Raw genomic sequence first — 26174 nt, 5'->3', positions numbered from 1 at the left:
GCTTAATGTAGTGGGATCTGTTTTACTTCATGTAATTACTTTCTTCCTTGTTTTCATTTACATTATTTCCTAAACTTTTTAATACTATATGAGGGAGATACAAGAATTTAATTATTTAATAATATTAATAAAGGTTCGTTTTCAAATTAATTTTTAATATTTAAAAACAAAAATATTTTCCTGAATTACTTTGTTCTATTTGTATTATAGGAATTAACATAAAGTACGTAATATAAATAACAGTATATTGTGTTGTTGGGGAGGAACACTGTGGTCGGGTCTGCGGTCTCTTTTTGCTTAAACTGTTTTTTTGTTTTTTGCTTTTAATAATTTATGAGTGAAGGTTAACCAAATAGACACCAATCCTTTGGGTAAAAACAATTATGTTTAGAATACATATTTAGAATAGGAGTCCTTTTAATTCACACCCTGTTCTCATTTTTAGCACTAAAAATGAATTTCAAAAAATCAATGTAAGCATAATCTAGAACCTGCCCCCCCCAACCCCCATCCACCTCTTGCCCCAATTTCTCATGTCCCTTTGTTATCAGCCCTCCTCCAACCACCCCCATCCCTGGAGACCATTGAGCAGTTTACTTACCTCATTTACCTTTGCAGGAATGTTATGTGCATGAAATCTTATAGCATGTGGTCTTTTGAGTATGGCTTTTTTCACTTAGCATAATGACATTCATTCATGGTTTGAGTGTATCAGTAGTTCCTTTATTTCTGAATAGTATCCCGTTATATGGATTTTCCACTGTTTGTCCTTTCCCCAGTTGAGAGACAACTGTTTCCACTTTTTGTCAATTATGGGGGGGTAAAAAAAACAAGTAAAAACATTTGCTGAAGTTTTTCATGTGAACCTAAGTTCTTATTCTACTTGAATATATACTTAGGAAGGATATCGCTGGGCTGTATGTAAAGTGTATGTTTAACTTTAGAAAAATTGCCAAAGTCAACTTCCACAGTGACTGTACTAATTTTGCATTTCTGTTAGCAGTATAGGACAATTCTAGTTACTCTGTATGCTCACTAGCACTTAGTATTTTCAGTTTTTCTTTTAAGCCATTATAATGGGTGTTATCTTACTGTGATTTTAATTTGCATTTCCTTAATGACTAGTGATGTTTTGAGCATATTTTCATGTTTTTATTTACCATTCATGTATCTTTTTTGGTGAAGTATCTGTTCAAATCTTTTGTCCATTCTCTAAAAATTTTTCTTTAATTTGTGTTGTTTAGGGATTTTTTTCCAAGAATAGCATCTTCTGAATACAAGTCCTTGTCAGATATGTGATTTGTAACTGCTTTTCCCCCATCTGTGGCTTATCTTCTCCATAGCTTAATGTAACTTTTGAGTGCTTTTTAAGGAACTGAGTTCTTCATACTGATGAAGCTCTTTTTAACAGTTTTTTTATGGATCATGCTTTTGGTGTCGTATCTTTGAAGTCTTTGGTTAACCTAAGCTTATAAAAGCTTTCTCCTATATTTTCACAGTTTTATAGTTTCAGGTTTTGCATTTTGTTTTATGATCCATTTTGAGGTTTTCTGTATGGTGTGAGAGGTAGGGTTTGAGGCTGAGTTTTTTACATTGGGATATTCATTAAATCCAGCACCATTTGTTGAAAAGACTGTTCTTTCTCCACTGTATTGCCGTTGCAAGCTGTGTTGAAAATCAGTTGACCATATATTTGTGGGTCTATATCTGGACTCTATTCTGTTCTATTGATCTGTATATCTGTCCTTTCTGTAGTGTACCATATTGTTTTGTTTATTCTAGCTTTATAGTAAATCTGGAAATCAGTTGGTGTAAGTCTCCCAACTGTAAGATTTAGATCCAAGGATTTCTTGGGTTTTGGTGCTATTATAAATGGTACTCAAATTTTTAAAATTTTTTAATTATTCATTACAGTTTATAGAAATATGACTGTTTTGTATCTGTTGACCTTAACTGACTTAAACTCAGTTTTAGTTCTAGTAGCTTTTTTTTTGTTGATTCTTTAGGACTTTCTAATAGTCATGTCATCTGCAAAAAAAAAGATCATTTCATTTCTTCCATTCCAGTTAGTATGCCTGGTACTTCTTTTTCTTGTATTGGCTGAGGCCTCCACTGTAATGTGGAATAAGAGTGGTAAGAGCAGACATCCTTGCTTTGTTTTTGATATTAGGGGAAAATATTCAGGGTTTTAACTGTAAGTACGATGTTAGGTGTAGGTTTTTTGTAATTGCTCTTGTAAGATTATTTTTCAAGAAAAAATTTCTAAGACCTATTTTAAAAATTGTTAAAATCAGGATAAAATCATAATGGTATCTTAAGACGGTGATGTAATTGGCATTGCCTGTGCATGCTCACATTTGTTTAGTATTCCACATTGCATGTCTAGACAGTTATAACCCTTCAACATTTCAGTTAACAAATTATTTAAGGATCATTTGAGGAAGAAATAGAGCTCTGTTGTTTGAGAACTTTCCTTTGACATCTTCTGTTAAGGTCAACGTAGCGCCAACATTAAAAAATAATATCATGAGGAAACAATCAGATGACAATGTGAGGTATTCTATAAAACAGCTAACCTGGTTTCTTCAGTAAATAAATGCCATGTTTGAAAAGAGGAGATGAGTTGTTGCAAATTATGGAGACTTAAGAGATATAAATTGAGAGGTAATTGATAGACCTTGTTTAGATTCTGATTTGATATATAATGAAGTACTTGGGAGTGGGATTTGCCTCAGAATATATGAAGAAAAACAAAAAGAAAGAAAGAAAAAAGGGTGGTTAAGCAGATGACACAATGTTGATAATTTGGTTTAGGAATTTATTTGAGGCCTGTTATTCTATATTAAAATATGTTTGAAGGTTTTAATTATAAAAGTTTTTTTTTAATATGCAGAATGGGTGTCACCAACTTGGAAGAAAATCTTGGAAAGATGAATGGGACACTTTTTTCATAAATACTGCATCACCAGTACTCTTTACGGCACAAAAGACTAATATGTAGAAAAAACTGTTACTGGTGACTGATTTGAAGAGTAATTCAGAAGAGTTGGACTTTGAATGTTGATGAAGTTTTAGGAATTTTTAGCGTACATTAGGAAATAAAAGCAAATTAATATGGGATGTTCCTTTTATTGAAATGTTAGCTTGCTTTCTCACTCAGGAAAGCTCTACCCCAAAGATAAATGTGTGAAAATAGAGATTCATGATGCCTTTAGAGGACTGTAGAAAATTTTTGGATGTTTTGTCTTGAACAGAGATAATGTATTGATAGCAGGAATGTTTGTTTATTTGCTGTACTTTATTTCCATTTCTCTAGTTATAAATAATATAAAATGTCTCTGAAGAGGTTAATTTGGAAAAATTTGGTAGGTCATGATTAGCCACATAGTCAGGAAGATAAAGAGTTATCTGACATCCCAAGAAAAAAAATATTTATCCAGTTTTATCATTTAAAAAAAGTCCTGTAGAGAAAACCCTTAAATGTAACTACACTTTTTTGAATTCTTTCTGATTGGAAAATAAGGAGAGATGCATTTTGAGATGTCAGTTGGTGTAGTAAATGCATTAAAAATGCGTTGTGGATTTAACATGTGTTTCAATTCTCTGTCAAAATTTTCTCTGGTGAGTACTTTTGTCAAGACACCAAGTAAAAGGCAGAGGAAATTTTCTTCTGCAGATGTTGTTTGCATCCTTTCAATTTTTTGCTATGTTGAAATGAACTAATATAGTATAGAAGAAAATTAACTATCTTCTCTAGGGCATTTTATAATTTTTACATATGAAAAGAACATTAGGAATACATGAAACATTGTTAGTCTGTTGGATTCTCTTGTGTTAGAGTTACTTGTGGCTCTAAGTAATGCTACAACATATTTCAAAGGCAAATATGATGCTTCCCCAAATGTTAAACATTAATGAAATCATGAGTTCAGGAAATAAATTTGATGTTATATTAAGATTTAATTTTCTGACATTCTCCCTATAATCATGTCCTTAAAATCATATTCACATACTGCTTTCAAAACATTTAAAGAAATTTGTGTAATGTCATTTTTGGATATTTTTTCCTGGTTTTCTCTCTTAAAATACATATGGTAACCTTTGTATTAATTTGTGACATTTTGTTACTTTAAATAGAACTTTAATAACAAAATTAGTCTTTGTGACATTATTAGGTAGAAAGATTAATTTGAGAATTTTGGATGATTTCAAACTTTGAAGAGGCAGGTTGGTAAGACCTTTATGTGGGGGGGATTGTACCATGCCTATATTTCAATAACTTTAAAATCAAAACACATTATTCCCTTCTGTACATAAGTATCTTATGACTTTGGGCAATTATTTAACTTCTTTTCTGTGTTTCAGTGCGATTTAATCTACTTAAATTAGCTCATTAACTTTGCTTTAGAAAAATATTTTTAAAGTTTCTTTTATTTTTATTTGGATGCCCTGCTTACTGGTTCATTTTTTTGTTTTGCTTTGTTTTGTTTTATTTTCAGTTGTGGAAGAAGGACTCTGGGAAAATGGCCTTTCCTACGAATGTCGGACGCTGCTCTTCAAAGCGATCCACAATCTGTTAGAAAGGTAAGAGAAGGAATATCATCACGGTGGTTTTGACACACCCACGTATAATGCTAGATACTCAGAGGGTTTCCTGTAATTCTGAAAACACTTTCACATACAACTTTATAAAAATGTATATAAATCTCTTCTTTCTTTTTATATTGATACAATTTCAAACTTAGAGAATTTCTAGGAGTGGCACAAAGTACTCCATATATCCTTTCACACAGCTTCACTAACAGTTTTTCTTTTGCCCAGTTTGCTTTATAATTTGTGTGATTCCTCACCCTCTCACCCACCCTGCTTTTGCACCCAATGTGAATCACGTGTGTGCATGTGTGTGCATTCAGATTTATTCCCTTAAACGCCTGAGAGTCATTTACACACTTGAGATTCTTTTTCTGTAACTCCGAAGTATTTAGGTATACATTTCCTGAGGACAAGGACATCCTCTCCTATAAGCCCAGTACAATTATGAAAATTAGGAAATAAAACCTTGATAAAATGCCATTATCTAATCCATAGTTCAACTCAGATGTTCCCATTTGTCCCAGTTACGTTCATTTTAGCTTAACTTCCCTCCCCCAAGATTAGTAGTAATCATGCATTATATTTAGTTCTCATGTCATTTTAAATCTAGAAGAGTTCCTTAACCTTTCTTTTTCTTTCTCAACATTGACATTTTGGATGAGTTAAGGCCATATGTTTTATATAATGTACCTCAATTTGAGATAGTTTCCTCATGATTAGATTTAGTTTATGCTTCTTCAATAGGAGTACCATAGAAATCATGTTGTGTCCTTCTCAGTGTATCGAAAGAGGAGGCCCATTTGTTGAGCCTCTCATTATTGACGATTATTAGCATTGATCCCTCTTGTGAGTGGTGTTCTGCCAAGGTTCTCCACTGTAGATTAATAAGTAACTATGATCTTTGTTATTTCTGTCTTTGAAATTAATAAGTAATTTGTGGCCAGATCCAATGAGATTGTGTAATTATCCCATTTGTTATGAAATTCTGAGTCACTTGGTTAAGCTTCTATTGGTGGTCCTTGTCTCTATCAGTTATTACTTGTATGACTGTAATGTCACCATTCCTTCTATTTGTTGGCATTCTTTTGTAAGGAAAAGATTTTCAGTTTCTGCCATGGATTGATTATGTATTTCTCTTTCTCCCTTAATCTTTCTATCTATATAAATTTGGAAAAGAGGGATTCCTGTTCTACTCAGTGAATTATAATTTATCACTATCATTTAATTTGATGCCTAAGTACTTGCAGATTCGGCCGGGGGGAAGCCCCTTCATGAGGGCTCCTGTGGTTTTTTGACCTGTCCTCATCATTGTTTGAGCACCTCCTTACTTGCTGGCATAACAATATGTCCCAGGCTCTGGATGGTGTTTTAAGGGGAGGCATAGATGAGAAAGAATGGATTATTTAAGAATGTCTATGGGAAAAACTTCGTACTTCCTTCCCTGAGTTTATATATAGTTCTTTTAGGTGATCAAAACTGGAAGGACATTCTAGTACCTTTAAGTTTCTTATCCAAGCTATTATCTAGGGTAATATCACTGCTTAGGATTCTTAAGTTACAGTTAATAAGTTGTCATAATTTAAGTCACTCAGAAAGACCTTTCCCACCAAATTTATCTATTTTTCATTCTGAACTTTTGTTCCTGCTTCTGTGATTTGGAGTAGACCTAGAGGCTATCTGTTACTAAGGCAGTATATTTTAGAAGCACTGATTTTAAGAGTTGAGTACTCTTAAATATTCCAGATATTTGGCAGTTCTTTCTTCCATTGCAAAACAAAACAAAACACACGTATACACAAAGTCCCTTCAGGAAAATGTGGAAAATTTACTATTTCCATAATTCTGTGCCAGAATAAAGCTCTTATATCTGTATAGTAATTAATGTACCTTTAAACACAGTCCTTTTAACATAATTTTTTAAAATTAATTAATTAATTTTATTTTTGGCTGCGTTGGGTCTTCATTTCTGCGTGCAGGCTTTCTCTAGTTGCGGCGAGCAGGGGCTACTCGTGATGCGCGGGCTTCTCATTGCGGTGGCTTCTCTTGTTGCGGAGCACAGGCTCTAGGCGCATGGGCTTCAGTAGTTGTGGCTCGCGGGCTCAGTAGTTGTGGCTCGCGGGCTCTAGAGCACAGGCTCAGTTGTTGTGGCACATGGGCTTGGTTGCTCTGCAGCATGTGGGATCTCCCTGGACCAGGGCTCGAATCCATGTCCCCTGCATTGGCAGGCGGGTTCTCAATCACTGCGCCACCAGGGAAGCCCCAATAATTTTTTAATGTATATGGAACAAAGTACATATTTTTAAAAATTGTAGCTCACTGTGTTGTTTTTTATATCATAATTCTTTTCAGAAAAATATTAATGAATTTGTGATTGAATTGTATTCTTTTTAGTATTTTGTGTTTTAAATGGTAGCATGTTTCTTTGTTGGGAGAAAATTAGAAGAGCAGAAAAACTGGGAGAAAAGAGAAATGCAGAAAATTAATTCATTCTGTGCTCATGTATTCAGAGTTTATGATAGAAACTGTAGTCTAGGTCAGATTGAATTATTATTTTATAAGAAAGTTAATTGTGTCATATGCAGTATGTCATGCAATAAAGCTTGAGATCGTTCAGAAGAACTTTGGGTTGGGCCTTGGTTTGATTTCAGGGTCTGTTATTTGGACAGTTGCCCTAACCTCACAAAGTCTTAGTTAATGCCCTTTAAGTTAAATGTAGGATACTATGCATCTTGAGCTTTTGTTAGATGTTGTATATGATGCCTGCCACATAATACTTGACCTATTTTCAATAATTATTAATTCCTTTTCCCCATAAATTATTATTTTGCGTATTTTAATGTGAATTCTCCTATAGGAGTTTATTTTGAAACAAAACAGTGTTTCTTTTAGAAAATAATGAATAATTAAGCTGTTCGGCTCCCTTTCTACTATTAGAATGGGTGAGTTGAGATTCTTTTGAAAATTTTTAATAGTTCTTTTGTCCTTTAAAATAATATTGTCTTTTCTTCAAACTTTAAGTAACTGTGTTATATGAATGAAAATTACCCGACTCATGAGACAGGGAAGCATTTTACATGATTGTTTTTAGCTCTCTTTATTCATTGTCAACAGAAACTGGGTTGGCTAATACATGCTTGCCCTTTTGTTCTTCTCATAGCTTAGAGCACTTGCTGTAACTTACTTATCTGTTTACAACCTAAATTTATTGAAATACAGTTTACTATCTTACTCTCAGCAATTTTCTGTTATGTCTTTGCATTTCTATTTAGATAAGATTGACTTAGTTTCGCTAACAGAAGTATTGATATTACTATTTCCAAGGTTGGACACAACATTAAAAGTCATTTAGTCTGTTTACCCAGCTAATTCTGGAATACCATTCTAAATATAATATCCTTTTTATGTATTCCTTGAATACTTCTGATTATGTGAGCCGAACTTTCCAAAGTTCTTTTCATCTTCTGAGAATACTCACTGTTAGAAAGTCTTTCTTATGCTGAGCAGAAGTCTGTCTCCCTGTAGTTTTCTTTTCTTTACCTTGATTCTGTTCTTTGGGGGTCATATATAATTCATCTAACCCTACTTCCATGGGGTGGCCTGTTTACTCTCTTGGTCCCCTAAGTTATTTATTTTTCCTTGTTTGTGGTTCTTACTATATATTACTATATATCCTTATATATTCTTATTATATATCCTCACCGCTTTCCTCCAGCCTACCAGATATTCCTCTAGTCAGTTCAGTTCTCTTCATTTTGATTGCCACTGACCTACTTTAAAACTTCATAAGTGTTTCACGAAGTATTGCAGTGGCCTCTTTAATCAATCAGATTAGACTCAGTTATGCTGAAGTAACAAAAGACCTTGAAAGCTCTTACTGTCTTTTGACAGTTGAGGTTCATTTCTTGCTCATGCTGCTGACCATTGTGAGTCATTTACTGCAGCACTGCTCTATGTCCTCTTACCTCCAGGCAGGAATTATGCTGTTGGGGCACCCCCTGTCAAAGATTCCTGCTAAAGAGCAAAGAGCAATGGCAAAATACATAATAGCGCATTCATTGAAGCCTCTGTTCCGAAGTGGTACATGCCATCTCTGCTCATATTTCATTGACCAGGACATTTACCACCAAGCTTAAAGTCAAGTGGATGAGAAGGTATTATCCATCAGTGGGAGGTACCAAAGTCACATGGCCAAGCTTGATGTCAGTGGGACAGGGAGCGATAGCACATATTTGGGAAAAGGATACAATCTACCATACCTCTTAATTGAGGTCTTCTCTCTTCTATTAACCTATACTCCAAACAGGTGCTGTTTATATTACTAAAAACACAGATATGTTTCTAAGACACAATTATCGGTGTATTTATACATGTTTTTGAAACCTTTGAGCCATATTGGCTTCTTACGGTATTTTCTTCACCTGTGATTTCTGAGTCACAATTTCAGTATCTGAAAGTGTGTAGGCCTTCTAAGTCTTATGGTTTTAGATCATACAATCATGGTTATTTTTCCTCTCTTAGAAGGTAGTGTGCTTCCTGTTTTCTTAATGATCAATTATCCCTTTTTGGCAAAATGACCAGAATAATAAAATACCATTTTGTTTTTTTACTTCTATAGAATATGCTAATTTGACTTGACTCCCCCGCTTCACCCTTTTGTGCCTGCTTTCTCTCTCTTTCTCTTTTTAAAAATAATGCTCTATTTCAGACTGTCTTCATCAGTCTTTGCAATTTCATGGGATTTTGTATGTATTTCTAATGAACTTGTCAAAGGTTACACTTTGTATTTTAAGTTTAGGTTGTCTCACACTCAGTAATAGAAAAGCACTTTGCTGTGAATAGAGTTTGGAAAACAAAAACCTGCAGGTTTTTTCAGAAATTTCATTTGGCATTTTTAACATTGCAGATTTAATGGCTATTACTCTTATGTTATTATAATTTGTATAGTTTTCATAATATACCATATCCTTCTCATGTAACTATTTAAATAAAGTAGAACATTTGGTTGAAAAGCTTTAAAACAAATCCAGGATATGTGTGCAGTTCATATCACCCAGAGTTTTTATTAATGCTTCAGTGATTTGCACCACATATGGGACTTATGAAAATCTTGCTTTTGTAGCTTTGAAGAAATACTTAAAATGTCTGCCATAATGCTGTCAAATTGTTATTATGTGTGGTAGTATACTTTAATTATAATTTTCTTAAGTTTTTAAAATTAAACACAGCTGATTTTGATGGAAAGGTTTTGTTGTGTTTTTTTTTCCCCCCTCTAAAATGCAAATCATTGCTTTGCACACAATGGAAGATTACATGGGTCTCTTGAAGCTGTTACGCTCTGTCCGGTCCATGCTTACTTAGGGAGACTTTAATCTATGGGTATTTGATATTTGTAAAACATAATGGCTCTTTGGAGTAGTCCATTGGTGCTGCTTTCCTAATGGATTGTCAGCCTATTCACCCATGGTAGTTTATAACACAGCTGTAAAATTGCCTTGGCTCAGAGCTTCTTATTTGCCAAGAGTTGGTGTTTAGAGTGAAGATACTCAATTTGGAAAAGTACAGTAAAAATAACATGGAGAAAATTGGAATTATATGATAACAGTAACATTATATTTGTAAATTAGTAGCTTTCAATGCCCTGTGGTATTGTGATCCAATAGAGGTGATTATCAGAGGGCAAAGGAGCAAGGTCCTTGGATGTGGCGGTTCAAGGATTTCAAGGCGACGAATATATTCAGTAGAGAATGGTGATAGAGTATAGCCCTAGTTGAAGAAATGGTTATGTGATACTGCAACATTGAGGATCCTTTGGTAAATAAGGTGATTAGAGGAGCTGGAAATGAGTAATTAATAAATTCCTGTTTTGTTAAATTGCTACAGTGTGCAGTTCTTTAAAAGAAGTAGAAAAATGAGCCTTTAGACCTAAGGGGCATGTGCATTAAAGGAAGAGACACTACAGACATTGTAGACACAAGTGAAAGAAAGCATATATCTAATTGTAAATGTCTAGAGAAAAACATGTTCACCCTAAGACTAATTATTTCATCTATTAATGTTTTTAGGACTGGGAAAGGATTAAGACTTTAAATTTATTATTATTATTAGTGTGGTTAGAGAGTGGGATTAGACACTAAATGTTTGAAAGTCAAATGGATGTTTCAGGTGAGGCTAGTCCTACAAAAGACCTTAGCCTTGCAGAGATTTTGGAGAGGGTGGAAATAATAGGAATTACTTGGCCAGAGGAGACAGCATCCACTAGGGCACAGTAGGAATCCGAAGTAATGAAGATAGAAGGGATTAGTTGAAAAAGGTTTCTTCAGCCTTAAATTATATGGGTTGGGTTTTTTTTGGGTTTTTTTTGTTTTTAGTTGGGAATTGAGAGCACTGCAGTTTCTTGGGAGGAGACTTCATACATGTTTGATGTAAATTGGATTGGTAAGGTAAAGATTTTGATGCTGGTGAGGATGTTCTGGTACGAAGTTATATAAAATTTAGTCTAAGTAGCTCTGTAAGTAGATGATAACACTGAGGGGCAGTTTAGTTGAGGATGCGGTAGAGGAACACTATCCTTGGACTTTTTAAATCTATGAAAACTGTCACACCTGCGTAATATGAGGGGCACAGAAGAGCCAGGCCAGTGGTGGCTCCCTTCTAAACCTCCCAACTATCCCGTCTGCGAAATGGCTTGCTGATGATTTATGCTGCGGCTGCGGCTGCGGCTCTTGTAAACTTAGGTCAGGTCAGCCCATGGCTTTGGGGTTAGAGATTGGGGCTTGCCAGCTTCAGAGTCAGGTTGTTCTTGTAGTTAATTATTTAGAGCTGTTGGGCATGACACAGAAACATGTACACACACACAACCTGATTTCTTTTTTATTTTTCAGCACGTGTTTGTTTCTTTTCTTCTTGAAACAGTGATTTTCTAGGGAGGTAGTAGGGAGCTTGGAATTATTTCTAAAGAGGAATACTTACCTAGAACTGTTGCTTACTAAACATTTTATAAATCTGAAATCACATTGTGATCTTTAAAGATAATATTGAACTACTTTACAGAATTTTGTCGTATCTTAATAGTAAGGTAATTTTGAAAATCTCAATAACAATGCTTGGCATTACTGAGTGGACAGCCAGGGTTAACTGATACATAGTCTTAGCACTATTTGTGATGTTGATTTAAAGCACTTTTTGGCAGATGAAGTTTGTCTGCTAGGTTTATATATTTATCAACTTAAATATAAATTTTGTCCCTCAAAAACAGTAAAATAAAGGTTGATAGACTTATAAAAGAGGGAAATTATATTTCTGATATTCTGTAGTTTTTATACCTTAGCATTCTCTCTCAAAAAGATTTGCTTAACTTTGTTCTTCAAGTATAATTAAAACATATGGGCAGTAGTGCCAGTCTTCCTAAACATTTATTCTATTCTATTGTGTTCTGTTCTGTTCTCTTCTCTTCTGTTTATATTTGGCTGCGTTGGGTCTTTGTTGCTGCACACGGCTTTCTCTAGTTGCGGTGAGCGGAGACTACTCTTCACTGCGGTGCGTGGGCTTCTCCTTGCGGTGGGTTCTCTTGTTGTGGAGCATGGGCTCTAGGCGCCTGGGCTTCAGTAGTTGTGTCACGCGCACTTAGTAGTTGTGGCTCGCGGGCTCTAGAGCGCAGGCTCAGTAGTTGTGGCACACGGGCTTTGTTGCTCTACGGCATGTGGGATCTTCCTGGACCAGGGCTCCAACCGGTGTCCCCTGCATTGGTAGCCAGATCATTAACCACTGCGCCACCAGGGAAGTCCCTTCCTAAAGTTTTTTAACACCTATGTGAATTTCCACACGTTGAGTATCTACTATGATTTTAGTCTGGAGTGAGTGGTGATGGACTATAAAGAAATGAAGTACATAATTTTTTTCTACCTCAAACACATGCACACAAGAAAATTCAAATAACAGTGTGAGTCTGGCCATGATTAGTGGTTACAAACAAGAAGGGTAACAGTATTATACTGCAAATGGGAAAATACTCATTGGTGTATAATAGCATTCATTTCTCAGATATTTATTGAAGACCTATTACTTTAGAGCAGAACATAAAGCATATTACATAATAGGCACTTAAATATTTGTTGAATATTGCCAGTAAATAAGGTAGATAACTGTGTCTGCCCCCAAATTGCTCATAGCTTCTTGGGAGAAAAGAGCCACAGAAATGATTCATTACAACTCAGTGGAGAAAGTACAGAGTTGTAGATGTTAGAATGCTGTGCTGATCTGGGACAGAAAGGATGAATAGAATTAAATAGAGGAGGAAGGGATATAATGGGATAGGCAGGGATTCTAGGCCAAAGCAGGGTTAGTAGTGATTAATGGTAGTGTTTAGTACAGAAGTTCTCACTCTAGGATCTGCTTCCGAGTTCATCAACACTATGGAATTGTATGTAGTATTTTGCTTTTCCTTGCGGTTTTTAGGAGAAAGAGTCTATAATAACTTTCATTAGATTTTTTTTAAAACATAGAATCATGACCCCAGAATGATTGAGAACCAAGAGCTTATTAGTACCACAATATATTATCTGCTCCTGAGCCAGCATAGTCCCAGGTATCAATCAGGTGGTAGAACTGTCTTTCTTAGCAAAGCCACGTCTCATCACATTTCTTCCCATAACTTAAAGTACAAAACACCAGATGGAAATACATTCTGTATTGCTTAGTCTTGGAGGCTCCATGTGTATCTGTATACGTGTGTGTGTATCTGTGTGTGTGTGTGTGTGTGTGTGAGAGAGAGAGAGAGAGAGAGAGGGAGGGAGAGGCAGAGAGAGTTTCTCTTTTGGACCAACCACAGTTGAGATTTAAGAGACTGAGGAGTGTAAAAATTGATGGTGATAGTTGCTGAGTTCTTTTTACCTGTTTTTGAGTAAAAAGAAACTTTGCCTTCATACTTAACCATATCTACATCGAACTCAGCAATTCTTTAATTCTCTATTGAGTTGCAGGTCAGGGCAGAGAAAGGGGGCACATTCAGCGTCTTCATTAATTTGGTCCCAACCTTCTCTGAGGTACTTGGTGACTTTGCTAACTTTCTGCCACATCACTGGTGACAGTATGACTTTTGACGACTCCCTTATGCAGAAATAAGTCAGTTGCAAATCCAAACTGTGTTAAAAACACTGCTCATTCAGTGCAATTGTGTGTTTTCATGTTTTCCTTTCAGTGAGAGGGAAATCACTGATCACATAGAAGCTGATTAGTGGTTGAAAATCACGTAAATCATTCATGACTCTCATTTGGAACCAGATGATTTTGGATTGAAGAATCAGTAGTTTCCATGGCTGTTTTGTGTATTAGTGATAATAACCTTTTGTTGACTTTGCCTGACAAAGAAATATGATCTGTGGTGGAAACTCCAGGAGATACATTAGCACAGAGAGTTAGGCTCCCAGCATTTTCATTAGCTTTTTGCCTTTTGCCTTTGTCCTTGAGTGGTCTTGGCTGTGCACTGCTGCTCTTCCACTCCAATCCCTCATTTGTTCTGGAATGAAAACAGTAAATAGAATTTGTGGGTTTTACTTCATAGAAGGGCAAGGGTTTTGAAACAAACTTTGTACATTGTCCTCTTTAATCAGAGATATTTTATGTTTTTCTTTCATATTATACTGTCTAAAGCCTTGAAGTTTTTTCTATCCATAACCTGTAAATTCATGTTTTCTCTGTTGTTGAATAAATGATTATTTTGAATTCTGACCTTCAAGACTTATGAGATAATGAAGTGGTATTTATTTAAGTGAAGATGTGTGTCAGTAGAAGACATTGTTTAATGTTTGATGTGATTCTGTACATGTCCTATTGCTTTCATTCTAAGCATTTTTGATTTTAAGATACACCTTCAATTTAATAACAGCTTTTGGAGAATAAAGAAACATTAATCAATTACAAGATCGATCTGGGCTTTAAAAATGAGTAAAGAACTGAGGAAATGTGACAGTATATATGTAGTCTACCTAAAAAACACAGTTAAGTCCCTTAACTAGGGAATAAACTGTGGCAATTTTATTTTTCAGTTTTGCTTCTTGAGCACTTTCACCTTATTGTGTATTCCATATTTTCTATTCTAACTTTAATGGGGTCATATAGTCTTTAACCCTAAAAAGCAAGTTTACTTATCATCCTAGGAAAACAGACTGGTTACTTTGAAAATGATTTTTTTTTTTTCACTGTGAGCAAGGAAGATTGTTGTAGAAGTTCATTTTCAAAATAAAACTAGTTGAAGCAAGTGACTTTTTGATGAGACACTGCTTCAGATTGGCTCTGCCCATAGGGAGTTACATTGTGGCCAGCAGAAACTATTGCCATTTACTAATGCAAATCTGTAATGAGTTGGGTGAAGGCTTGAATTGTTTCCATCCTCCTTGATGGAGTGGAAATTACAGAGCCAAAAGCCACATGCAGAATTGCCTGAATATTCAACAAAGAATTGCTGTGCTGTTCTTTTGCTGGTAGGTAGAACCTTGTATAGAAGAATTATATCCACCTTTCTGACAGGTTTTCTTACAAAATACGTATCATTTCATTGAATAGTATTAGAGATTACTGTATTTCATCAGTTTCAAAATGCACATTTTCTCCCACATTTTTATATTGTTAAAATTAGGGATGCTCTTTACAAATGATGGCATCTCACAATTGACTGGAGTTATGATATAGTTGGCATCTGCCTGTACTCTAGTGAACTTGAGCATAGCTACTTATATTGTTGTCACTTCAGCTGAATTGTGTGCACCTTGGGTATTATATGAGTTGAGTTCAGTTGCCATTAACATGTCTTCAGAAAGAGTACCCTGTGATTTGACACGGAAAAACAATGTACACAGAACGGCATGAAAACAGAAGCGGGGCACAATTTAGATATGAAGAAAGCAAAATATTCATTACTGAAGAAATGACTGCAGTTCCTCATTTTTTTGCAAAGCCATAATCAAGTGCTTTACCATGTCTACAAAAGGAAAATACCTAATTAGAAGAGGCTGTGCTATGCTTTTATTACCGAAATCCCTGCTAAAGAATTGACTACCACACACCAAGCAAGAAAGATCCAGCATTAAAACTTGCAAAAAGGGTGTCAGTGGCTTGGAAGAATATCTCTGAAGTACTCTTAAGAAATGCTGCCTATATTCCCAACATTCTTGATCACACAAAAGTTAATATAGAAGTGTGATTGGATTTGAAGTTCAAAAGTGTAAGATGTTTCAGGAATATATCAGCCAATTAATTCTGATTTTTTTTTACATGTATAAGAATAATACATAATAAAAATCTATACCCAAAGTCAGAAAATTCTTTCAGTAAGTATAGTGTAAGAATTTTAAGTACTAGGAAAACATTTTGACAGTTTAATTGGTGATGTTTTTATTTTCAATGGTGGATCTTATCTGTGATTATTAATTCAGCGACTTGCTAATTTGTTATTGAAACTGTATTCTTGATGTAATTATTGTAGGTGCCTAATGGATAAGAACTTCGTTAGGATTGGGAAATGGTTTGTCCGACCCTATGAAAAAGATGAAAAGCCGGTCAACAAAAGGTGAGTCTTTAGAATTCTTTTGGGTTTTTGGTTTCTTTTGCTTGACCACAGCTATCTTTGGGGAAGAGGTGAATGGAGGAAGTAGCTTTTATTTATTTTCCAATAATGTTAGTAGTTTAGATGTTTGAAATAGATTCCTGGATCACATTTTATTAAATACTCTATTATTAAATGTTTGTGGAATATTAAATCTTGACTAGAAAAATGATTATCAGTAACCCATGTCTAAGTCCCTTATAACCACACTATTTGGAATTGAATTACTCTATTTTGTTATTTTCATTATTCTAATTTATCTTTCTTCCTTATAATGTTATGTGGCATAACTTTAAATCAACAGTCGAGTGAATTCAAATGGTGACAGTTTTTGTAGAATTGTTTGATGCCCCTTAAAAGTCAGTCAACACATCCTTGACAGTTGTCAAACCAGAACTGGGAATTACTTCTCTAAATAATCCTAAACTTTTAACCATCATTTATTATATGCATGGCTTTAAAGGCAGCCTTTGATACTAAACAAATACGGAGTTTTAGATCAATCAAGCCAGAATCAAAAACGAAAACCGTCAAAATCTAATATTTATCTCACTTTCCTTTGAACACAGTGTAGATTTAATTGGAAGTTGGTGACTATTTCTTTTTTTGTAGAGCTGGGTACACAATCTTGATTCTATTTTACTATCCATGAACTTGCCCTAAGCTAAGGGTCCCACCTTCTGGCTGCAGACAGGTGCTCTTGAAACCTTATGTGGTAGATTAGATCTTTTGGATAGCTGGCCAGAATTTCAGCTGGCTACTCCTGCCACTTCTTCCTGTAAGAGATTTAATAGCAGCCTTCTCTCCAGCCTGTATGTCTTAAAGCTTTGATGAAGTGGTTGTGTTAAAGCTTTGATGAAGTGATTTCTGAGCAATGTAACCACTTCCTCATTAACTAAATCTAATTTATGAAAATTGGGATTTCTTTTTTCCAATCAGATAAATTAGGGCCTGGCTTTTTTTTTTTCCCCCAAATCACCATGAACTTCCTTGAAATATTTCCCTCTTTTTAGTACATTTAGGATTTATTAAAAATTATATTTAAGTAGACAGTAGGTATTATGTGTATCAAAGTTTGCCTGTAAAGGATAATACAGATTTTAGAAAAAGGTACTAGTGTGCATGGGTGTGATTCTGTTTACAGATGCTTTGATTGATGGAGAGGAACTTTTTTTTCCTTTTATTTTTATCGATTTGGTCTAACTAATGAATGTTTCATGGACATAATTCATCTTAGCATTTCCCTAAAATTTACAGAGGACTTAGATTTTCCTACTGGTTAAAGTTTGAACTTTTATTGTCGAGGAGTCTGAATGGTTATATATGGATTTGCTTTAGTGCATTGTTCTTCTTTGCCATTCCTAGTGTGCCTCTCCATGCGTAGTGTGCATTCTCACAGCTGGTCACTGATGAATTGACTGAGCCAGTCCTAAAACTTTAGATCAATAGGTATAGATGTTTGTGTGATGATTTGAGAGGAATTTGGGGATGAAGAAGCAATGTAGAAATAAAAAAGGGATTGAAGGAGTAGCAATTAGTATTTTAATGTAAAAAATAATGTTTAAAAGTCAGATGTGCTTAATGATCTTTGTATAGCTCGTATATCTTTACACTTTATTTAGATACTCAGAGTCTTCCTAACTTAAGCAAGCCAGATGTAAATAATACATGTAATATATTTGGATATTTGATTTTGTGTAAAACTGGGAGGCTGTTGATTTCTGAGGAATGTAATTAAGTTATTTTATTATTTTTAAGACTTTATATTTGTGGTTGAACCTCGTGGAACTTCGTTTTCTTGTAGTGTAGAAATATCGATGATTAAAAAAACTATTTTAGAAGACTTTAACAATTAGAAAACATTTTAAAGCAAAGATTCAATTTAAAAATTCAGCATTTGCTATAATAAAACTTTATTAGGTGTAATGACTTTTCCACTCATTCTCTGAGTGGAAAATAGAGCATCTTCTTGGATGTTGAAACAGGATCTCAGGGCTTAAGTCATTTTGGATGGACAGAGTGGCCCTGTAGAGGAGGGCATTTAGAATAAGAAGAGTTGGGATCACATCCCGTACCTCTCTTTACAAGTTATTTGCTTTTAGAAAAGTTGTTTAATTTTTCTGGGGTGAACTTTTATTTTTGCTGTTATTGAATTGATAATAATCAGTATCTTAGAGGGTTATTGTGAAGATTAAATGAGTTAATTTATGTGGCTAGTTTATAATTTAGTTGAGAAAAAGCAAGAACAAATTAATCTTCTTGAAGCTTTTTTTTTCTTTTTCTTTTTTTTTTTAGTACATACCGATTTAGTAACCAGGAGAGAGGAAAATTTGCTGCCCAGTGTTAAACACATTGTATATACACATTAATATTTTTAGGAATTCTCTTATTTGATATCATTAGACCCAGATAAAAGGAATACACTTTTAAAGTAGTGATATTAGCCTATAGATACTTTTTTCAATAGATTAAAAAGACGATTTAACACACTATTTTATGTAAGCTAAAATAATTCTAATAGTGGCGACAAATGAACATATTGATGATTAGGTTTCACCTGTTCGATTAATAGCATATTACTTTTTGAGCTATCATTTCTCTCCATATTGATAGCAAAACTAAATCATTTGCTGGTGGACTGTAAAAGAGTTCTCAGTGTTAGATATGAGATGAAGTTTGGGATATTTATAGAAATTTGACCAGGCAGTTTCAAAAAGATAAAAGAAATTTATATCGTTTTTTTGCTATAGTAGCATATCTTTTGTTACTCATCCTTGGGAATATAATAAGTAGGAAAGAGAACTTGGCTTTGTCCTAAAGAGTTGTGACAACTAACATCAAGCATACAAAATTTCTGATTTCTAAGGTATGTTGAACTTGAAAAAGCCTTTGCTTTCAGAATATTCTTAAAAACAAACCAGTAAAAAAAATATGTTCTTTTAAAATAATTTAGAAATTGTTCCAATGATGGAGTTTCTTTCTATTGGAAAGGTGTTTATTTTCTAATTTAGTCTAGTTTCAACCCACATTTGACTACCACAGAATTTGAAGTTTATAATTCCTTAGTCTTTGAATGCCAATTTTAGCAAAATAATTGATTGCCCCCAATAACAGTTTGGACCTTTGATCTTTCCTAGTATCAGGTGTACAGTAGCTGAGTTAACACAAATACCAACTTGCCAGTGCATTTTCTGAATTAATTCACCATTTCTTCCTTGTGAGCAAACCTGCCCTACTGTGGGGTGATACTCCAAATAGCCTCACATGTTTTCAACTATTCTAATTATTTTTGTGTGTGCTGTTAACAGATGCACACACACATACACAATGGGAAGTACATTACTTTGGGTGCTTTTGTGTCATTTCATCTGGATATTTTCTTGACTCTTAAGCCTGAGATTATTTCTTTAACTTCTTTTTTTATGTTCTAACACTACCTAATGTGCAAGAGATGCCCTTGTCTTTTGGTTTTAGTAGCAAAAATCAGTTTTTGTGTAACAAGATGAAATATTTTGATGTAGGAGAATTTTTTTTAGCACTTTAAAACTTTCATTCCCTCTTTATCCTCACCCTCCCCTATCGCTTCACCTCTTCTTATTTTCTTTCCCATCCTCCTCTTTCCTGTACTTCCCTTATATTATAGCCCAGTCATCTGTGTTTCCTTCTTGAGGTGCAAAGATGAAAAGTCAGGGAAAGGGATCTCTCATTAGAGGGTAGACAGACATGTAAACAATTACTTACAGTGTGAAAGATAAAGGGAATCTCTTATTAGTGTCCAGAAAAATTAAGGTCATTAGTGATGTGGTACCTTTAACAAGGACTAGCCAATGGGAAATTCATAAATAAAAGTAATGGGACAACTTGGATTTATTAATCAACATAATAGTTTTACCATATTTTTTGTCTGTTTTTGGTGGATCTATAAAATAATGTAGTCATTTTCTGCTGGTTTATTTGATGGAAGATATATCAAAAGGTTCTGTGTATTTCGTCACTTGGATTTGAGAATTGTGTGAAAAGTGAGAAGACAGTGAGGTTAGAGTCCTGGGGAGCATCTACATTTACAGGATGGGTAGAGAAAAAGGAGTACATAAAGGAGACTAGGAAAGGTCAGTGAGAAATGAGAACCAGGAGGATCGGTGTCACCAAAATCATGAATTTTTAAAGTTTCAAGATTAATCAGCTGTGTCTACCAGAGAGACCATATAAAATACATTCTAAAAGGCAGTTATGCAGCTATGATGGACATAACATGAGCAGTTTCAGTGCAGTAGTCAATTTCAGGTTGCAGTAGTGAATTTCAGGTTGCAGTAGCCTGAGTTACAAATGGCAGTTGAAATGAAGATAGGAACGTAGACTTCTTATTATATTTTGTTATAAGTAGCTGCAAAGTAGAAAACTGTTGGATCTAGGAAGGGAGGAGACAAACTTTTAATAAGAGCCTATGATAAAACTAAGTGGTACTGTCTTTTGTTTTTAAAAGTATCTTTCATGTACCAGGCACTCTGCTTTGTACTTTCACACATTATGCATAGAGTGTCAAATTGAAAGACCAGCTCAACCAGAGGTAGCTTGTTTACTTTTTAAAAATTACTTTTTTTCTTAATAACTGAAAGGCAATTATCACTGTTAGTTTTTGTTTTTTGTCCTATTAGCAGTCTAAAAAGTACACAATAAAAACTTATATCCTGAATATCAATAATTTATTTTCACAGTTTAAATATATACTGTCAGTTTCAAAAACGATTTTAAACACCTTACAGTAAGAGGTACACCTTTAAAAAATGTATATATCGGGCTTCCCTTGATGGCACAGTGGTTAAGAATCTGCCTGCCAATGCAGGGGACATGAGTTCGAGCCCTGTTCCAAGAAGATCCCACATGCCACGAAGCAGCTAAGCCCATGCGCCAAAACTGCTGAGCCTGCGCTCTGGAGCCCGCGAGCCACAACTACTGAGCCCGCGTGCCTGGAGCCGGTGCTCCACAGCAGGAGAGGCCACCGCACTGGGAAGCCCGTGCACCACAACGAAGAGTGGCCCCCGCTTGCCACAACTAGAGAAGGCCCGCGCATAGCAACGAAGACTCAACGCAGCGAAAAATAAATAAATAAAATAAATACATTTATTTTAAAAATGTATATATATACTAGAGAGGTTTTGTGAATATCATTGTTGTAATTCCTCCTAGAGGACTGAAACTAGGCTGGAAACAGAGCTCTCCTTGATCACCAGTCCATCTAGAAATATGGATGATCTTCCATTAACTGTCTGACTTTGTGGGACTTACTGAATCCCTCTGGACTTTAGTTTTAGCATTTATCATTTCTAAAATAATTTTCAGTTTTTCAGTTCTCTGATTCTAGGGAAATTGTAGAATCTAGGCATGTCTCCAGAAAGTACATAATGTACTTTGTAAGTATTTGGTTTACTTCTTTGATGTTTTTGGAGTGTTAGAGGATATTATAAAAATAAAGATTTATTAAGAGTGGTTCTTAGAAAGTATTAAATTCCTATCTGAGAACCTGACAGGAGAGAGTGACAGTGTACTTCATGTAGAGTTTTATTAATAGTTGTGTAAGTTCGAAGTATTATTATAACTTAGTATTTATGGCTAAAGAATATAGAACGCTGTGAGTGCTAAGATGAAATACTAAATTATGTAACTGAAGCTTCCTCTTTGTTATAATGTTCATATCTGGTCTGTTGTTACAGTCTTCTGCCTGTCTGGGTCTTCTGACTTCAAACTGCTTATGTTTCTAATCCCTCTGCTCTGTGTATCCTTCTGTTAGTCTACTTTTGGTGAAGCACTCTCCCACATAAGAGCATAATGTGGTGTCAGTGTTTAGGATGTTACCCAAACTTTATCGGGCATTCCTGTTCCCCAGTCGAAGCCTTTTGTCCAGCCATAGTTGCCCTTCACAATTCCTAGCATAGTCTAAACTCCATTTCTCTTTTGTTAGTGTTTTTTTTTCCCCCACTCTTTCTGTCTTCCCTGGCAAGTTAACTTTGATCTCTCTTCTTTGAGCTGCTCCCCTGAGGCATCTTTTCTGGCTGTTTGTTTCTGACATTTTACCTCTATATTTATCAATAGTATGTTTTTACTGTTCTTTTGAATTTTATTTTATTATTTTAAAAATTTTATTTTTCTCTTGAATTTGTACTAAGGAAGATGAGAATTTACTCTCCTTCCTCCTTTTCCCATTCCTTCATTATTCCTAAATTGAATCTTTAAAACAGAATCATACTTATTTTGGTGTTTACTATACATCATTATTTCTCCTTTTATTCTATTCAGCATCTATTACAATCCCTAGTACAAAGGATATTACAGGTTTGGAGGAACTGAATGGAACTTCTTTCTGTTGTAAATCTATTTAGTTTTCTAGGATCAAAATAAAAAATGAGGTCTTAAAACTCATTTAGTGTAAAACAAAATATTGAGTTATGTCATTAAAACAGCATTCTCTTTATCATTCTTATTTTAAAAGATGATCCTTTAAAATACTATCTTTTATAAATGGGTTAAAATCCTTGTTTCTTATAATTGTCAGTTTTGCATGAGTTTTTCCTCAGTATTATTTCTTACTGAGTGGTTTGTTCAAGTTTCAAGTTTGAGCAGTTGGGCTCTTTATGATGGTTACTTTAATTCAAGTATTCCCTAGTAGAAAGCATACGTTATATACCCTGTTGGACTTTGTCCCCCATTGCTAGCCCATGAATTGCAATTCTAGTGGAAGCAGACTCAACACATTTTGAGATCTTAACAGGCCTCATAGAAAGAAGGAGCCCTCTCTAATTGGTTGCACACAGAAGAGGGAGCATTGTTGGGGAACATTTGAAGGATTATTATGTATCACTGAAATTGACCAGTGTTGTTTACAGAGTTTATCTGGTACTGAGAATCTAAGAAAACAAAGGAACGTCTTAGTATGTATAATTGAAGACAGTTGACTAAAGTATTTCTATGTTAGATGAATTTTTAAAAAATAAAAGACTGTAGAAGGTAAGTTTCACTGAATGAGAAAATTGGACTATTAGCTAGAGAATTTTGAGTTTGTCTCAGTGGTCTTTAAAGTATTCTATCAATTTCATTGTAGCATGCCACCTCCTCTCCTTTGTTTCTTACTTAACATTTCAAGATCTAGAACTGAAGCTTTCTATCACAGTATGGTTCACATTCCTGAAATAAATAACAGCTTTCTTCTGCTAATGATTTGCTGTGTCCTTAAGTATTTCTAGGCCTTGATTTCAACTAGAGTTTCTTAGGGAAAGAATAAGACATTGTGATAGCCCATAAACACCCAGTTTGTGAAAACAGAAAAATTGGGATTATATGCTTTTACTTTTCAACTTTATCCCAGTAGCCCTTCCTTTTCCCAGTCTCTATGTTCAAGTATTAAATTAAACATGTACTGTCTTGTATTACCCTTCATCATTTTAAACGTGTTTTGTAGGTTCAAAAAGGTAAATTACAATACTAAAGGACACTACTTTAATAATGGCAAGGCCTCCCTGTCCTCCAACCCTTAGAAACACATGCTGTTAAAAATACCCAGTGAAGACTCAATAAAATACTGGCTAAGTACATTTCAAACCAGAGGATGCTTTAGTTGAAGTATATTATGGATACGTTCGAACGTGACTGTGTGTTTGAAGTACAATACAGGGTATGTTCTGTAGCTGCTAGAACAAAGCATTCTGTATTTGTGCTTTGATTTTCTGTAAACTAAGCTTCCCAAGTTTCAGAGCTCTTTTAATTCTTCTGAGTATATCATGGAGAAGCCTTCAGTTGGGCCATTGGCACCTTGTGTATCTGATCTCTTTTAAGGATGCATGCAGTACTCCTGCAACTCCTTTGAACAAGTCAGTTATTTTCAGAAACAGCTGAAGTTACCGAGCAACCAAGTTGGAGCTGAACCTGGGGTGAGGCAGATGAGTAGGGGCCAATCATCCTGACCCGCAGTGTAAGTATTCAGAATCATAAATATTGACTTCAGGAATTAGAACTTTTTGTGCATGCGACTTTTTTAGGAATCTGATGCACATACATATACATTATTACAAGTATTATTGATGGGAGTAAATGACAGAAGTTTAGAACTTTGTTATAACTCCTAGTTATGTTCTCAGTGAAGCACAGTCAAACTGATCCACTTACTATATCCTGTGTTTCTGTTGCTGTGTTTTTTAAACTCTGAGTAGGAATAATAATAAAGGTATAATGATGTCTACCTTATATAGGTTGTTTTGAGGATTAAATGAGATAATGTGAAAGTCTAAATAATTAGACAAATTATTTAAAGCCTGTTTCATAAATTTCTTCCTAGATTCTTATAAAGCACTTTATATACTATTCACTATATTATGAATGAAACCATTCAACTTTTCAAAATTAAATGATCATAATTTAGGAATAGCATTATGTATCATTTTATTTTTCCGTTTTCAGATCATTTAATATTATTTATATATATGAAAGTTGTATAATTTATATAAACCATGCATTAAAAGCAGATGATAGAACTTCCATAAAATTCACCTCCTTTACACCAAGTATTTTCATAGGTTTGATTTTGGTCTCATATACATATGTAGTTATAAAGAAGCCTGTTGACTATTAAGGTTCACTATAAAGCATGAGAGTCTATTTTCCATATTTCACATAGAAAATACACTTCTAGGTAACGTTAAGCCAAGTGTCTTTAGTAGTAAGGTGAGATAGCTACCCTGGATAATAAAAGGAGGCAGCATAGGTGAAAAGTGACCCAGACAGAAATGGATCCAGCAGTCACAATTACCAGATGAGGAAAGAAGGAAGCTCCTTACAAACCACCACCACTTCCAGGATTTTCTTTTCACTTGGACAGGTGTCATTCAGACCTTCTAGAAACATATTTATGCACTTGCTTTTTACTTTGCTTTTTTCCCTACCATTCCTCATAAGGGTACCAAAAAGGGGAACGTTTTTCCTATGCTTTTTCCTTCTTAAACACATTTATCACTTATGTAGCTTGAAATGAGAAGAGTGGTCTAGATAAGAATATTTGATATGGAGTGAAGAATAATAGAAAAAAAAAGTGGGAGGTTGAGGATAAAATAAATTGTTATCTATATTTTTAGTTTACTGGCATATCTGGCATTAAAAGTACTAATTATACAAATGTGGCCATTTGTTCTTTTGTTCTTAGCCCTGTGTTTAATGAATAATATTAAAATGTTTCCCTGGAGGGAATTTAATTCCATATTACTCACCCACTTTTTAAAGCTTTCCTTTATACTGCTTTGTTTGAAGAATGTGTTCATAAGTCATTCCAAACGTCTTAAAAAAATCTGTTGTGTATTTTCCTATAACAAAAAGATTGAATGTATTTATTAAAAATAGTAAAATTCAGAAAACCACATAGAATTATGAGAGTTTAATTGAATTCTATGAGAGTTTAATTGAATTCTAACACATAGATATGTCCTTTATTTGAACATAGTAATGTATATGGAGTCTTTCTTGATACTTTATATATTCCTATATATACATCCCTCCATAGTGCTTGATGATTACTTAGTGAATTCTTGAAAATTTAGCTTTTAAAAATAGAGTTATTTCTAGATACACTGGAAAAGGGTCACTTCAGCACACTAAAGTATAATTCACAGAAAGGTAAAATTTGGACTCTAATGCAAATATAAAATGAACAAATGGCATACATTTTAATCAACTCATTAATTAGTGAAAGAACAGGTAAGATGTGAAAACCAGTTCAAAGAGTATTTGAGTAGCTAGGTTTTTCTAGAAAATTAATAGGTATATATGCATCTACAACTTAGTAGCTGTTTGAACAATGAACATAAATTGAAAGGATAAAATGTATTTTCTTCTTACCCAGAATTGCTGATAAATAGGACATGTATGCCTGTTGAGCACTGTACAACTTCTCAAACCTTGGAATCAGATTGGATGCTACTACTCTCATTTCCTGTCCATATTG

At 34.4% G+C, this 26174-nt stretch overlaps 1 protein-coding gene across 5 annotated transcripts in view; it reads left to right on the top strand.

The window, feature by feature from the left end:
• Nucleotides 1–26174, top strand: part of MED13L (mediator complex subunit 13L) — a 297225-nt gene that overhangs the window by 158907 nt on the left and 112144 nt on the right. For 2 of the 5 annotated variants that reach the window (XM_067700702.1, XM_067700701.1), the window contains exons 3-4: nucleotides 4500–4584; nucleotides 16073–16156. In XM_067700702.1, coding sequence (XP_067556803.1) covers nucleotides 4500–4584; nucleotides 16073–16156 — 169 coding nt within the window. Of the gene's footprint in view, nucleotides 1–4493; nucleotides 4585–16072; nucleotides 16157–26174 lie in introns of those variants that run through there. The other 3 variants (XM_067700706.1, XM_067700704.1, XM_067700703.1) reach the window with 2 other exon arrangements.

The sequence above is a fragment of the Pseudorca crassidens genome, chromosome 12 (genome assembly GCF_039906515.1).
Source record: "Pseudorca crassidens isolate mPseCra1 chromosome 12, mPseCra1.hap1, whole genome shotgun sequence".
NCBI lineage: Eukaryota > Metazoa > Chordata > Mammalia > Artiodactyla > Delphinidae > Pseudorca > Pseudorca crassidens.
The sequence above is the reverse complement of the archived record's forward strand: the minus strand, read 5'-3'. Positions and strand labels throughout refer to the sequence as shown.